The sequence below is a fragment of the Nilaparvata lugens genome, chromosome 8 (assembly GCF_014356525.2).
Source record: "Nilaparvata lugens isolate BPH chromosome 8, ASM1435652v1, whole genome shotgun sequence".
In the NCBI taxonomy this organism is placed as follows: domain Eukaryota; kingdom Metazoa; phylum Arthropoda; class Insecta; order Hemiptera; family Delphacidae; genus Nilaparvata; species Nilaparvata lugens.
In genome coordinates this window covers 26,872,260-26,889,330 of record NC_052511.1, presented here as the reverse complement: position 1 = coordinate 26,889,330, position 17,071 = coordinate 26,872,260, and the positions used below count along the sequence as shown (strand labels likewise).

The 17,071-nt window shown below is 35.3% G+C and overlaps 1 protein-coding gene across 2 annotated transcripts in view; it reads right to left on the bottom strand.

The window, feature by feature from the left end:
• The window catches only part of LOC111054136 (disintegrin and metalloproteinase domain-containing protein 10), a 334,035-nt gene that overhangs the window by 176,206 nt on the left and 140,758 nt on the right, over nucleotides 1-17,071 (bottom strand). For both annotated transcript variants that reach the window (XM_039434382.1, XM_039434381.1), the window contains exon 2: nucleotides 5,979-6,129. In XM_039434382.1, coding sequence (XP_039290316.1) covers nucleotides 5,979-6,129 — 151 coding nt within the window. The remainder of the gene's footprint in view (nucleotides 1-5,978; nucleotides 6,130-17,071) is intronic.

The window sequence follows — 17,071 nt, the reverse complement described above, 5'->3', positions numbered from 1 at the left end:
ATCTTTGGAATTGACTGTCAATAGTGAGAGATGGCTACTCCAAATGTTTTCATTAGTAGTCTAACTTTTGGATTCTATAGCTTTACAGCTTCTTTTTAGAGAAAATGAGAAATCATACCATAGGTGTTGACTCTTTGACACTTTAAAATGCAATATTCTCATTGCTGATATACTTTATTGATGCGTCTTGATCGACATTGCTTCAATATTGTTAGTATACCGAGTAGAGATAGCTGATAGTTGTTGATAGTGAATAAAATATTGTTAATAGTCACCTTATAGTGTATCTTGTATTCACCGTTTGAGCGATAGTGTTAGATAAGAGTCAAATGACAAGTTCAATGACAAGGGGTCTCTTTCAAGATGGCCACCTCTATTGGTTACTCTACTGTGTTGCCTACTGAAGGCCTACTTTATCGTGTTCTACAGATATTCCCCAATTCAGTAGTATTCCTCTATAGTGAGATTAACTTGAAATGACAATATAGGTTCGATGGAAGCATTGATGCTATTTGAAAGGAATGCTAACACTTTAAAGTGAATCTTATTGAAGTAAATAGTGTCTTGTAGTCCTACCCTAGAATTTGCTCTTCACTCCACCCATTGTCTCTTGTCACTAAAGTGTTGAAACAGTGCAATGTATATAGAGGTGAATGTAAACATAATGAGTGTACAAAGGTCAAAAAAGAAGGTCCAAATGAAAAAGTGAGAATGCCAAGGAATGAAAGAGTGAATAAGGAAGATCCAGAACAAACGTACTATAGTTACCAGTATACTCTAAAGAGCATACTTACCACGGTACATGTCCGGGGAATCCCTAGCTTAATTAAAGCCGCCTCAACATGGCACTAATAGGAGGCAATTCGGATGAACCGTTTATTTTTGCTAATGCCTGTAACACGATGAGGGTCTCAATGTTACGTTTATTGCTCAATATCAGCCGCTGTCCATGATGTTTGGATATTGAAGGGGGGGGGGCATGGACATTCCCTTTATTAGGGCCTGCTGAAGTACCATAACGTCTCTGCAGTAACAACTCATATACATGGCAACCAATTATTTCTGTTTCTGCATTTTTAACTTTATTAAGGAGCGTATTTTTCAGGCAGATGGATACAAATATTCTAAGAGTTGATTCAGCATAACTTAATGGTACCACATTAATCTCATAAATTCCCAAAATGTCATTCTAGTTAACCTCTGAATACTTCAAAATCTGAATAATTCTCTGTATAATAAATTTGTGAATTTCCTTGAAATTTTTTAAAAGAATATGGAAGGAATAGAGGGTTATCCATTCCACTCTTGGAGATATCTAATCTAATCTAATTCAATATTCAATTAAAGGTTCAAATTATTGTTAATGATTTATTATTATTTATTCTCTTGAAGATAAGTTGTTTATTTAAAGGTATTCATTGTTGTTACATGTAATGCATGGAATAATCATTTTTATGTTCAACAAGGAAATCAAATTCTCATTGGACAATAGAGTCTGATTCTCAATAGTGGTATACGCCCACTCTGAATCAAAACATTCTACACAAGAAAATTGGAGAAAACATTGATGCGGATCTGTACTATTCATGAAATAGCTTCTTATTCATTTTAGTAATTAAAAAATTTACTATTTTTTCAATTTTTTTAAATGTATTCGTTTGAATGAATTCAAGGAGTCTGAAAGTCAAAGATTTTTCATTCGGAATTATATTTGATGAATTTTTAACGTGAACAATATTTGTTAAAAACTTTCTAATTTAAATTTAAAATATCATCCCTCTTTGAAGTAATTGAAAGTTGGTTACTAGAGAGAGCTGATTGTAAAAGGAGGTGCATCTGATTCAAATTAACTTAATGAAAAACACACCACAACTTAAATGTCAAATGTATTTGATATACCAGTATCAACTAGCAACAACCTTTTAGGCAACCCTCATAGTATTGAAGTTGTTCACTTTTTAAATGTATGGAACAAATAGCAATTAGCTCACTAAATTACCGTACCAGCACGGTATCATCTTTAATTCATGGATTAAAACATATTTTGTGGTATTCTAAAAAGCGAACCACTTGAGCTAAAATATGCAACACATTGAAAATTGATGAACGGGAAAACTTGTTCAATTTAAAATCGTTTTATGAAGTTATAGAGCGAACATAGCGAGAGTTTAACGGGTGGAATCACATCAATTATGAATTTCTGGGAGATCTTGGAGGGCTGAAGACTCGGATAAAAATAGGGGAATGTGCGAGGGGTAAAAAGAGGAAAGGAATAAAAGGTAAGAAGGGAAGGGAAAGGAGAGAGAGGAGAGAAAAGAAGACCATTATAAATGATCAAAAATGGCACTGAAAAGTTCTAGATGTAGTTTTAATTTTGGGCTGCGTTCCTTCTTGTAATGATGGGCACACTGATGGTGGGGGTGGGGGTAGGGTGGTTAAATGGCAGTAGAGTAGAATTTGAAACAGCAATCAAGGAGTTGAGCCAACCCTTGTAACAGCTATTAATTTCTTATTCAAGATCTTCAGTTTTCTTCTTCCTTTCTCTCCTCTGAAGGGAAAAAACAAATTGGCACAGCAAAAAATTCATTTCACTTCTTTCTTCTGCTCCATTGGATGATATTCTCTGGTTTTGGAGCCGCACTTTTCAAATTATATGGGCAAAATTTATGGGACTTTCTGCTACTAATTGGAATGCTTTGCTATTCAAATTGAAAAATAACATCAATTAATGAAGATCCCATATAAAGTGCATGGTAATAATGAATGAATTGAATGAATTGGTCAATTGAGCGAATAGTAAGAAATCAAAGAGGAAAACTAATTTTAAAACGTTTCATGCTATTCTATGCACAGTAGTTTACTTATCCATCACTGCAGTTGAAATTATCCCACTGAATATCTATGTTATATTTGAAGGATCTAATTAGTGGAGAGGATATTTCAACCCATTTACAAGATACGTTGTCTTCCTCTTTCTCTTTCAAATCCCTACATTCTCTGATGTTCTGAATTATCAAAAATACCCTTCTCACTCGTCCCTACTAACTTACCAATATGCTTTTCGCAGAGGTGTATAAAAACGTGAATAATATTATGTATTTCATTGTTTGTAAAAGTATTTAATGTAGAGAATTTCGTGTTAAATATACAGTTTATTCTATCGGATATTGTTCTAACTTTTAACATTGACGACATGTTGTGAAATGCCCTCATGTCAATAAATGAATTTTTATTTATACTGTATTCTCAATCACGGCTATCACTACTATCATTATTTACATTGAACAATCTACCATCCCATTTAACCTTGACCATTCATGTTATTCGATAGATTTCTATTCTGCTTTACAGCTAAATTTAGCTCAACCCATGTTGGCATTGCATTCTTCACCACCAAATTCAGCTCTATGTTAATATTGACTTTCTATCTCTATTCCTATTAGACAACTCTGTTATCTCTTCCCTGCCCATATTTCCTCATCCACCTTTCTCCTGTCATAGCAAAAACCCACAGTGAACTCCTGAACCAGTTTCAGGTGCTTAGATTAGTCTCACGATGACAATTATTCACCAACCGCTATCATTAGCCGGCTTCTTGCAATAAGATGCGCCAATCTGTCAACAAAGCGAGTAATTTGCGCATGCGCTTTAGACAAGCCGCGTTCAATCCGTCTCCACTTCACAGAAACGCGGCTCAGAAATGTCAGCCTGACGCGACGTTTCTAAGCGCAGCAGCATTGAGCGACAGAAAGAAGTCGACTTGTTTGTGAAATGTTGCGCTTCGATAAGCAGAATAAACAGTGTCACACTCACTAGCTCAGCCGTGAGCTTGAGTATGAGTAGAGAAGTGACTCAGAATACACCTCAGTCATGTTCTGCTATGAGTGCCGTATAGTCTTTGATAAACACTGCAAAGTAGAGGCCTCTAAACTGTGAAGTCGAATCCGTTACATGTAAACTGTCTGTGAGTAATCGTCATTCTAGTAAATTAGAGACTACTGAAAGTATAGCTTTCACAGAGACTGTAGTTGAGGAAAACCGCGGAAATTAGAATAGCTCCTACACTAACTAGTTCTTGATGTCAACTGACCTAGAAAGTACCTAATCTATTTATTTTAATCATGTATTAAGCGTATTTATATTAACTTCAGGAGACGTACAACAGGTTTAGAACAAGAGTAGAACAGTAGTCAAACAGTACAACAGAAGGAAAACTTATCCTTCTTCTAGTTCATACTGTATGTTGTAGTCAACTTGTTGATTTATATTTCTAAACGTGTTACTAAATTGTGACAATAAATTTATTGTTTACTCGCAAATGATACGGTTTTCTCAACACTAATTTCAAGTATAATACACAAAAATTGAGAACTTTTTTAGTTGTTTTCTGTCTATGGAAAGATCTATTGCAAATCAATGCACTTGAAACTCACCTACAATATTCTAATGAAATAGGTGAATCGTGAAATTTGAAAATTTGGGCTATGCAAAGCATTGGAAGGAAAACGTATTTGCAAATTGATACTCCTTGACTTCTCTCACAAATTGGCTGTTATAACATTCTGGTCTGACGAGCTCAAATGTTACCTGCCATCACATATCCAATGAAGAGTGAATCAAATGGAATAGATTCATGAAATCGCTATTGAAATCTTCCTCTCTTCTAAATTTGAGCGTAACAATTATAAGAATTGTATCATTCAATTTTGGAACATTCTTATTAAAGTATCCACAAAAAGTGTCGAAAGAAGTATCCCAAAATATCCTCCAAATTCTGATTGAAACTCATATAATTATGTTACCGGGAGTCTCTTTTGATTTGAACTCTAGTTTGTACACTACGGATCGCTTCCTACTCTGAACCCTCATTCAAATAAACAAAGATATTAACAATATTAACACTAAGCAATAGCAATCAGATAGATAGTACACGGTACGGTTTGTGATAAAATTGTCACCATTCTAAATTTTCGAGTTCAAATAATAAAGAAATTTTCAAGTTCAATAAAGAACATTTCCGTCTCAAGGCATTTCGTTTTAGACGCAGTTCCATTTGAAATTTAAGTTTTGACTGGTAGGAAACCCGTGCACCGCGAGGGTCTAATTAAAATCTTGACAAACTGAAATCTTGAACAATTGAAAATAGGCCTATATACATTCTCGGTAAATTAAAATCTATATGCAAAATTTCAATTTAATCAGTTCAGTAGGTCAGACGTGATGATGCGTCATTCGTGAATTTCCTATGCCCTACATGTATAAGCCGATTCTTTCTTCTAATTATAGAATATCCTTCTTTTTCGTCTTTAGATAAGAATCTTTAATACAATAATTGTTCTACAGTCCTATATACATTTCCTTTTTTCTGCTTTCGTAATTTTGGCTTTCCACGGAATCTTTTCATCTATAATAATTATAATAAAGGGTAGAACACGTATGGGATAGCAAACTCACGAATGACGCATCATCACGTCTGAACTAATGGACTGATTAACTTTAAATTTTGCGCTATTTACCGAGGATGGTTATAGGTCTATTTTGAATTCTTCGAGATTTCAGTAGGTCAAGTTTTTAATTAGACCCTTGCCGAGCACGGGTTACCTGCTTATATAATATAAAATTAGCTTTTGATAAGTAATCTCTCTAAGAGAGAGTAGATAGACTCTACTAATTTGTAATTTCCAACATTGAATTATTCTCCTATTTCTTGGGAATTAACTTCTGTTATGAGTTCAATCCAAACTTTAGATGATATTATTGAGAACAATTTTGAGCGTTGCCTGTAATCCTCGAACACTTGTATTTAATGCTCCAAATAGGCATTTTCTCCCTGTACATTTTTCTTCAAATTCCTGTATTTCCCTGGCTACATACTAAAACCAGACTGACCAACTCCAATAACCCGATAGTACACAGTTCACAACGAGACAGGCAGCAGTCGCACTAAGACAAGGAGGAGACAATTAGTTAGTGCTTACCTGTGGTGCGAGGTGAAATTGATGCGAAGTGGCTGCTGGAGGGCGGATGTGGCGGAGGCCGAGCGCCTGAATCGATGGTGTTGAGCGAGCGTCTCACTGGTCTCGAACTTGGCTGGCTCCCAGTGTTTGATGAATTCGTTCAGCACGAAACCTGCCAACCACACAATCAATTATTGACACCGCAACTTGCAATCAACTAAACATGAAACCGTTGAGCGAATTAATTCATCTTTCACAAATACACAGTGCTAGGAATTTTGATGATTGGAACAGACTCCGACAGTTTCCATAAATTAAAGTATGAATTATAATAATTTCTTTATGAAGATTTCAATCAAGAAAATTTATGTTTTAATCAGTTCAATTCAAATTTATTGGATGAAAAACCACACTCTTTATATTTTGAATAATACATAAAAAGTAATATGAAATAAATATAATGAGTCTCAAGATGACTCATATTATATCAGATATAGCCTATATATACCGGAATAACTGGAATCATAGTTATCCAAAATCTAAATCTGTCGTAACAGGAAATTGGCAACTCTGTTGTCCTATCATTCCCACTGACATACAGGAAATAGGCAATCATGTAGGCCTATCAATTCCACTCACTTTATACCGTGAATCTCACTGTAGCATGTTGAAATGCAATTGTTGTAAAATTTCTGGTATCGTAAAATTGATAGAGTTGATGAATAGAAATCAGTTCAATTTATGTTCGAGTGATTCTAGTCCTTATAAGAACAATTTTCCTACTATTCTACATTGATGGTGGTTGACTTCATCGATTTTGGAACCCACGTCTCAGGAATAAAATAATGATCAAATTGAACTACTTTTTGCATTGTGTTGTAACATGTACTATAGTATTCTCATACAGAGAATTCATTTGATGAGTTGTTCAGGAAAATAAATTTACACACAAGATAAATAATATGATCTTGATGAGCAGCATGCGCGATGTGTTACGAAGAGAAAAATCATCAGAATGCTCGTAAGAAGTAAGCTCTGAGCTCAGTGTGTGGGCTTTTGACGTGACGTGAGACGCTGAATAAATATAAATAGCATGGTTGAAGGAAAATTTTCATAAGGTTGAAATGCGTTGATAACAGTGATGTGGGTGCTCACGAGCAAGATGAGCCTTCGAGAGATGGATGCTCGCTACATTCGAGATTCGACATAGCAGCAGCGTATCGGATGACTGCCATGCATGGAGGTCGGGTTAATGAGCTCGTTGCTCGTTATACAGAGATCGCAATTCCGTAAACGCGTCCGATTTCAAAACAATCAGTCAGACCGGATGAAATATTGTCAGGGTCGACCCTATTCGTACTTTGATCCTACTAGTACGATGGTGAAGAGAAGAGGAGTAGGAGGAGGAAAAGAAGTAGGAGGAGGAGGAGGAGTAGAAGGTGCAGGAGGAAAAGGAATTGGGAAAGAGGGAGACGGAGAAGGGATGAAAAAGGCGAACGAGGAGACTGAAGTCTATCTGAGTTGCAATCTATTACTCATACCACCTTGTAGCCTAAATTCAAGCCCATTTCCCTAATACTTGACCCTTTACGTGGTGATGATAGGAAGGATATGGTGAGGTATCCTTTTCAAATAATGATGGACATTTATGTTCTCAAATTCAGTTTCATGAGAATGAATAAAAATTGGTTATTTGTAATGGATGTTGCCAGAGTATAGATTTTTTGAAGAGGAAGACGAGGAAGAGGGAGAGAAGGAGTAGCAGGAGAAAGAGGTGAAAGGAGTAAGCAAGAGAAAGAGGTGGAGTATTTAGTATTAGGAGGTCGGGAAGGACGAGAATGACAAAATAAGTGGGGGAGGAAGCAGTGTTGTTGAGAGAAGTAGTAAGTAGGTGAGGTAATGGAAATAGATGTCGATAAAGAGATGAAAATGGAAAAGGGGGAAAATGCCGGGAATGGAGTAAGAGAAAAAAAGGATATAGAGAATTTGGAGTGGAGGAAGATCTTATTAGATTAAATAATTCATCCATAGAAATTACATTCAAATTCTCATCATAACAATCAGCAATGAACTCTAAGGATTTGAATATAGAAAAATATTCAACAAAATGAAGATGATATACAATTCGAAAAATAAATACAGTAGTGTATTTAAGTTGTTTTGTTTTTTTAATTTTCTTATGTTTTAAATTTGATTTCCATTATCGAATTATCTCTAAGGTATTGATAGAATGCTTTTATACTTTATGTATTATGAAATGTTAACATGTATTAATTTTGGCAAAAAATTATTATTATTGAGAAAAATCTATGATAGAATATGGTAGTTGTCTTGAAAACAAAACAGAAAAACTAACAACATGACAATGCCCATTTTCGGTCAAGTATGCTTAGATTAGCTTCCCATAAAAACTTAACCGGCAGGAGAGTGAGGAGGAAGAGAGAGATGAGTCGGAAAATGAGAAAAAGGATGAGTAAAGAAAGGGAGGAGGAAGAGCAGATGAGTAGGAAACTGGTATAAAGATGAGTGTAGAAAGAAAGGAAGAGAATAGAAAAGGCAGGAGGAGAATAAATATTATATAAAATAAGGAGTACGAAATCAAGGAGGAAAAGAAAGGAAGCGGGAGGAAATTGAAAATTATATTATGAAATGATATTATATTATTATAATATGATGTAATATATGAATATTATGATATTATAATATAATTATATTATATTATGGAATGAGAAGGAGTAGGAGGAAATGGAGGAAGAAATTTGCAGGAGGATGAAAAGTGAATATGAGTAACAATAATGAAGGGACGGAATATGGTGAGGAGGAGAAGTAGAAGGAGATTGAAGAAGAAGAGAAGAAGAGGAGAAGAGGAGAAGGGGGAGGAGGAGAAGGAAGAGGAGGATGGTAAATGTAACAGAACAAGAGTAAGAGTGAGGGAGATGTCATACAATGGCAGCATACTCGTGAATCACAAATCATGATTTGGGTGTTATTCACGAGGTTCACTTGAATAGTTGATGATGATATTGACGAGAAGGGTGAAGTGGGACACAATGGATGCGAGTTGCCAGGCATTTGGCCGAATTCATCCATCAATCCACCAGTGATGTTTGAAATGTTACCTTGATTATTCTTCTGCTTGTCAGGATTGGAGTTCCATAGGATTGGAGTACGAAAATTGTGATGTTCTAAATTTACTCCCATCGGCTGATTACCACAGTATGAATGGTATTAGATGCGACACCACTCATAACAACATTATTAGCAGCAAACTGGTATCCTAAGTAACGTGTTGCTTCATTATATTGGAGAATAAGTAATTTTCTTAAAGCTCGAGTTTATAAAGTGGTATACCAAAATTCTTGTAGACGGATTGGACAGATCTATGAGTAGTGAATTCCCATCTTCAAATTATTATCATTAAATATGAAACGAATTGAGTGAAAAGTGAGCAGTCTAGGCGAAGTAAACCTCTAAAAAAATAACCATATGTCATAAAAGTATCAGAAAAGTTCTTATGATGAAATGGGTAAATTCATATGATGGAATGAGTGAGTAGAGAGGGGGATCTGAATGGCCTATAGGGATATGTTTCGAAAAAAAGACTGCCGAAGGACTATAATTACAACAAATTAAATGTAGGAGCCATATTGGACAAATGAAGGAAATAGACGAGAGGGGGGAGAGAGAGGAATAAGAAAACATGAAGATTATCATGAGGAGCGAGAAAGAGAGAGCGCGAGAGGGATAAGAGCAACTGGAGATTATTATGAGGAGGGAGAGAAAGAGAAAAAGTAGCAGAATTGGAAGGAAGAGAGGAAATAGCAAGAAGAGTAGTAGACAGTGGAAAGAGAGAATTAACAGAAAGAGGATAAGGGGAGGAGACAAACTAGCAGAAAGATAAGAAGTGGAATGAAGTAGTGGAGCCGAATCCAGAATCAGACTAGGCAAGAGGACAAGAAAAGCTGTTAGTTGTTTAATAATGCGCATAATTCTGTGTGTGATCCTCAACCATCCACCAGCCGTGGTGACATCATCAGCATCGACATCAGCAGCATCATAGGCGATCGGATGCGTTCAACATGAATATTCGTCGCTCATCTAACCCCCCCCCCCATTCCAACCCCACCACTATACCCCAACACGCGCCTAATTTGAATGCGATTAGGCGAGATTTCCAGCCGAACGCGGTGGTCTCGAGGGGGAGGGGGAGCTTGGTTTCATCACGTGACTGAAATACATTCGGAAAATCGTGCTCTGCTAGTCAAGTGGCAGCCACCGCCAACTAACAACCTGCCAATGAGGGTCAACTTGCTAGTTCTCTAACTGATTTGTGCTACCTGACAATTGTTCCATTCAGACAAAAAGAGGTGTTATTCTGAATGTGTTACATCAAAAGGTTGATTTCAGTTTTAAAGGTAGATTTAAAATAGCTCTTAAACAAAATTCGAAAGGAGTCTACAAATTTAAAGAATTATAACTACCTTCTCTTTCCTTGGAAACATTGGGGTGTTAACTATTTCTAGCACATTTAATAGAAAATTAATTCAACTGTGTAGGATGGAGGTAGATGATTTAACGAGCGTAGCGAGTTCTTACTTTTGACTTGAGGTTCGAGTCGTTATCCGTTAGTAGGTTTGTGTGTATGTTCGACAGTAACTTTCGATTGTTTTCATCAATCAACTTTAAATTTTCAACACATATTCTCTGAATCATTATATAAGTCGAGTCCGTTGATACATAAAATTGATAATCTCCTTTGTCATTTATTAGACGAGAAAGGATACGTGCTCAATATCACTATATATAATCACTAATCACGAGATGAGAAGAGTGAAAAAGTTCAAGTGTAACTCATTTTGAGCAAGTTCTCCAGCCCACTAGTGAGTTATCAATATTGATTCAAAAGACGTGAACTTCAAAAGTATTTCTAGTCAATATTTATGTATTTGATAGCACTGCCAAAGAATGAAGAGAATCTGCATTTTTTGGAACATGCGAACACTTTCCTACACTAGCCTTTAAAACTCCTAATTTATAAGTTTTAGAAGGTGATCAATTTGGAAGAGAAATTTGATGTGGTGAGGTAGAAATGTATGAGATTAGATTAGCGATAACATAAAAATTCATAAAACATCTATTCTTGACTCTATCCAAAACTAAGAACGATTCTTCAATTCTATTATAGCCCATTACTCTCCAGAATGAGCTTATTTTGAAAGTCTACAGATTGAAACAAATTAGAAATTGCATCTTGATGAAAATTCCATCTATCTGTTAACCCTGTTGTCAATATTAGCAGAAGGATTAGTCTTCGAAGTGATTTACATCATTTAATTGAATAATTTTGAAAGCATATGCGCTGCACAACATGTTTAGTAAACACCCTTTTTAGGTGACTCCTCTCAACTATTCCCAAAACTGTGGACTACTACCGTGCTCCGACTACTAAGTACTCCACAAATAAAGCCGAAACTGCACTCAACTACTTAATGGAAATTAAACATAGTAGCTCCTAGCTTTCGCAAGGTTTTGTATATCGAATGAGGTCAACATTCCACAAGTCACACTGAAAAACCTTACATTTTCACATAATTGCGTCGTACGTTGCAAACTAGGTGCTAATGAAAGCATTTACATCCTCTCTTTTCGTTTTTACTTCCTAAATATCTTTAGCTCGTTTTTTCTCTCTTTTGTGTACCGAGGAGGAGCGTCCTGTTTTATTCTTTTTATATCGTAGAGTGAATGTATATATACTGTCAGCATTAAAAGGCGCATCACCTCATAAATATTAATTGAGTTTGTCCCATAGATGTGAACGACAAAAGAACGAGCGATTATGGTAAACCTGGTAAACACATCAGGAAGTGAGAAGAAGAGACCAGACAAAATGAAGATGGATTACTTGATGTCGGGTATCATCGAATTTTGAATTTTGCAGCCAATATTAGGTTTGACAATAGAATGATCGATTGCACGATTAGTGAGATTGATGAGTACTTGAAATTAAAGATATTACCATGAATTTATTATGAGGAGAGAAAATAATGGCACAGGAATTGTAAAACAAAGGCTAATATCACAAAGAGAGATGATTTCTTACGGATTAGAGTAGATGATTTTGATGAGAAAACACTAATAATATTGTATTTTTGGTCCAGTTTTTCAAATGGCTAATCTTCCAACCGAGCCTTCCAAACTTGTAGGAGAATAATATTCTCCGAGCTGTAAGCACTCAATGATTAACTACTGTACAACTTGGAAAAGATTCAAACATTGGAACTAGAAAATAACAGTTCATTCCATATCACTGGTTTCACCTTAATTGAAATATAAACGAAACAAAAAATTGAAACAGCACACTCGTGTAGTTTTAGAGATGAGTTCAAAGTTCATCTCTTATCAGTGGTTTTCCAGAAAAACCCGAATTGCAACACACAGAATAACATGCAGTTATAAAAGGAAGTTCAAAGTTCATTTTGTATCAGTCGCAACAAACTCTTTTCAAAAACAAGATTGAACCATTCTGTAGCATACAACTGATAAAAAGCCAGTGGACCATGCGTGTCTCCTTGTTTTCAATTGAACCTGAATGAATGGAGAGTCCAGCATCACTAGCAACTGTTGTTGTCTGATACGGCGAGAGCCATTGCAATTGGTGAGTGAGGGTGGCTAAAAAAGAGAGGAAATTGAAATGCGCGCCACACACAGAAAGAGTTCTCTAGTCCATTGATAGTTTCAAAGCTCTTTTGAGAGCAGAACTGGAGCTGCGGAAATTTGTATGGAATGTGCGATTTATCTACGCAATGACGATGATGATGATGATGTTGAAGATGATGATGATCATGACCATGTTGTTACTACAGCTGCTATTGGTGATGATCATGATATACGGTGCAAGTGGTTGTTGTTGATGATTATGACGATGATGGCGACGATGAGCTTCTGCTGAAAATGATGATTTTTATGATGGTCATAATCATTACATTTAAAAGATCAGTTGTTGATCTGCTGCTTCTTATAATGAATTTGACTCGCATAATGGAGATGTACTATGATTTTCATAGTATCATGTTGCTGCTCCTAATGATTTCATTGAGGATGATAAATTTGATAACGAAAATGCTTTTTACTAATGATATTTGGGATGATTATGTTGATGGTGATATGATTATGATGATTTTTTTGATGTGATTGATGATGAATGTTGATGAAGATGATGATAATAATGATGGAAACATAATGTATTGATGACAAACATTATGTTCGACAACGAGTGAAATAAGCGCAAATTCGAGATTTGTGTGTGTGTGTGTGTTGTGTGTGTGTGTGTGTGTGTGTGTGTGTGTGTGGTGTGTGTGTGTGTGTGTGTGTGTGTGTGTGTGTGTGTGTGTTTGAGTGTCGGCTATTCAACATTGTGCTAGTGATAGGACGGCGCCAGACATTGCAGGGAGGATGATCGCCTATTCGCATTCATTCCAATAAAAGCACCCCCACCGTTATCTCTCTTTAGAAATAGACCTATCATACAGCTATGATTAACAACAATGTTTGGTTGAGAGGAATTGAATGGGGTTTGAATTGAATCAGCCGGAGATTAAAGCGAGTGAGTCCAGAAAACTGAAGCTAATGCGCTCGTAATGAATTGATGGAGTTGAATGAGTTTTTGAACTCAATATTCAAGCAAGCAATAAGTTGCAAAGAAAGGATCATCTACTCACACATCTGACCTTTTAGTTCAACTGGAAAAAAATTGTTCATTATTCGTATACACTTTCCACTTTTCATGGACACATGAGCACTATATGTGTGGAAGATTAATGGAGGTATAAAAAAGGATAATAAGAGAAGCATGAATCAGCTATATACAATTCCCTCAATAAAGTTCATTAATAAAACACATAAGTGAAAGGATAGAAAATTTTCACATTTATAACCAATAATTGAACTCTATAATTATTTTGCTCATAAAGCGAAAATGATAGGAGTTATTCTCGATTCAAGAATGAGAAGGAGTTATTCACGATTCAAGAATGAGAAAGTTAAACAGTGTAAAATATTGTAATGAAAATATAGTGTTGGACAGAGGGTAAAACTACTAATTGATAATTCATCAAGTTGGAGATTTCACTCTTCTATATTTTAAGGCTAATACGACGAATAATAGCATTTTTCTTTTAATAACATACATACACATAATAATCAAGAGACAAATAGAGTCTAGAGTGTTCCTTCATTCCTTTTTGCATGGAATGAGTTGAAATATCTTAGGAATTTGAAAATTTATCATGAATGAAAATAGATTAAGTTCATTTAATGAAAATTTGACGGAAAAGAACCGGGCTCCGTCGCTGATTGGATTCTTATTAATTACTTAGAAAACAATTACTCAATTAAGCAATCAAATAGTCTAACTTGATATTATTTCGTATTTCATGTTGAATCTAGGTAGAATAATTTGATATCAAAGTTCAGGTAACATTGAGAAGAAACGACCGATTCAGAAAAGTATTGGTTCGATGAGAAATTATTAGGATCTTGATAACACAAAACGATTTGCCATGAGAATTTGTCATGAGAACCGCTTACAAGATCCAATAATAATGGAATTAGGCTGATAAAAGAGTTAGAGCTCACGAGCCAGCCAGCCTTCCTGTTACTAGGGTAGCAAACGGAAACAAGAAGGGTTGCTGGATGCCAAGAAACGGGGAAACAATGGAAATAAAAGGGAACAATGTGCCACTGCTCTAGATGCTCTCCCTCCTCTAACACCTTGTGCACAAATAACTAATGCCACGGACTAGACCTGCAACTTGTTTGTTTTTTGTTTAAAGAGGAAGAAGGAAGTAATTGAAGAAGAAATAATCGAAAGATGTAGAATAATTTTTGTAATTCTTTTATAATATAAAAAAGGTTTTCTCTGAATTAAGAGTAGGAAAAGTAGTGTCAAGTAGAATAGCATTCTGAAACTATCATTGTTGGCTATTTGTACTGGTGAACTATAGAATTTAATAATAGAAGAAAGCTATAAAGCATTGTCGAATCATTTGAAAGATCTTCGAATCGCTTCTTAACTATTTCAATAGTATTCTCAAATTCTTCTGTTAGAACTTTGGTTCATGTTTAATATGAGATACTCTTTAATGTTTGATCAAGATTTGAAGTAGAGCTACATGATTTATGAACACTTTTGTTTGATGTTACTTAACTGTACAGACAGCTTAAGTAAAGAATAAGAATATGAAACAATACGGAAATTGTACATTGTACAGGATTGACTAACAGTTTGATGGACTGACTACATCATAAACCTCAAGTCAAAAAACATTTCTCTTCATTAAAAAGCATTTACATCATCATTTAAATCCATGAATGAAGGACAATGATGTAAAATCAGATTATTATGAAATCGTCAACATTAAATGACGAAATATTTATATCTAAATTTGAAATATAAAGCTAGGGGAAGAACAATAATTGCTTGATTAATTTTTTATTGATTAGTATTGCTTGATTGAATAAGGAAATTTCTATCAGAATTCTCGATCGTAAGCTGGTGAAAATCAATTATTGCTTTCCAATATAGTTCAAGATCAAATGTATTTCCTTCATCGGAAAAATAGTGCTATTAGGCTTGGCACACACCAGTTAGTCAAGACAAGACAAGACATTATCAGACACGTTCAGTCACAATACTTCTAATGGTTGCTCATGAAAACATGTCTAATAGCAATGACTAATCAGTGTGAGTTGCGTCATAAGCAACAATGTGAAGTATTGTGACCAAACGTGTCTCATGTCTGATCATGTCTTGTCTTGTCTTGGCCAACTGGTGTGTGCCCAGCCTTCTCTATACTACTTTTCAACAACTTCAATGGAGTTCAATGTACATGTTTCATGAATTTGATTTATAGTACAATGAAAGTTTATTCATTTTGATTCAGTGAATTAATGCTGGAACGCTGCTGCATGTATCTAACTAAACAAGAAAAACTATACAATTTGGGTACAAGTCTTCTGAAAAGAAATGATCAATTCGATACCTAGACAGACATTCTTTGAAATATGCTCGTCAAACTTTGTTAGTTTTCCCTTGAAATCGGAATATTCCTTCTTATCCTGCAAACAACGAATAAATAGAAGGATAAACTATGAAAAAGAGGGCTGACTAAGAAAGAAGAGATTCGGGAATACCGTTCAAAGGCAGATATAGGTTAGGTTTACCTTTCTCAAGCACAAGCTTCTCAGCGATTTTCATTTTTACTTCTTCCACCCTTACCACTCCATCTTTTTCCTTTCTCTTCACCATCTAGTGTGAGTATATATATATATATATATATTATATATATATATATATATATATGATTTTGTCTCCCTCTTCACGCTGCATATGTATATGACAGTCTGACAAAGAAGGCATGCTTGAATGCGATCAGAAAATATGAGGAACGCTCAAAGAAGAATGCCTAGGTATTACAAGAATTTCATTTTCCCTAAACCTATTCTTTAACCCTGTTCTGATATTTTCGTCTGGTATTTGAGTGAGCAGAGCGACGGATGGTTTTTGCAAAGGTTGCGATAAGCAGGCCGTATGGGAAAATGTAAGGTATTTGTCGACGATCTCTATCAATATTGTACAACATGGGATGCAGATAGTGGAAGGGAATAGCATTCTCATACGTTACGGCCGGCATCAGAGAAATTGGTTAGATTAGGCATTCATCCCTTGCAAGCCCCCAGTCCCTTATCCAATCACTTTCTCATTCCCTTCTCTGTTTCTCCCTCTGACCAGCAGCTTCCCTTTTCCTTTAGCTTTAAAGTCTTCCCTATGAAATCAGGAATAGTATTCGATATCGGCCACAGAGTTTTATTGGAATTAGAATTATGCATTACCGTTTTATATTGAAATTGAAAAAACTTGAATTTCATATATATATATAGAATAGTGACGAAAAAGACAATTTATTTTTATTTATTCTCTCCCTATCATTCCGATGATGTACTTATTGTATGAATCAATAATATGAAGAATACAGAATAAATTATAGTTACTGTGATAAAAATAACATTGCATTATTACTTTCAAATTGTATAATTCGGATCAAAAAGAAAGCATA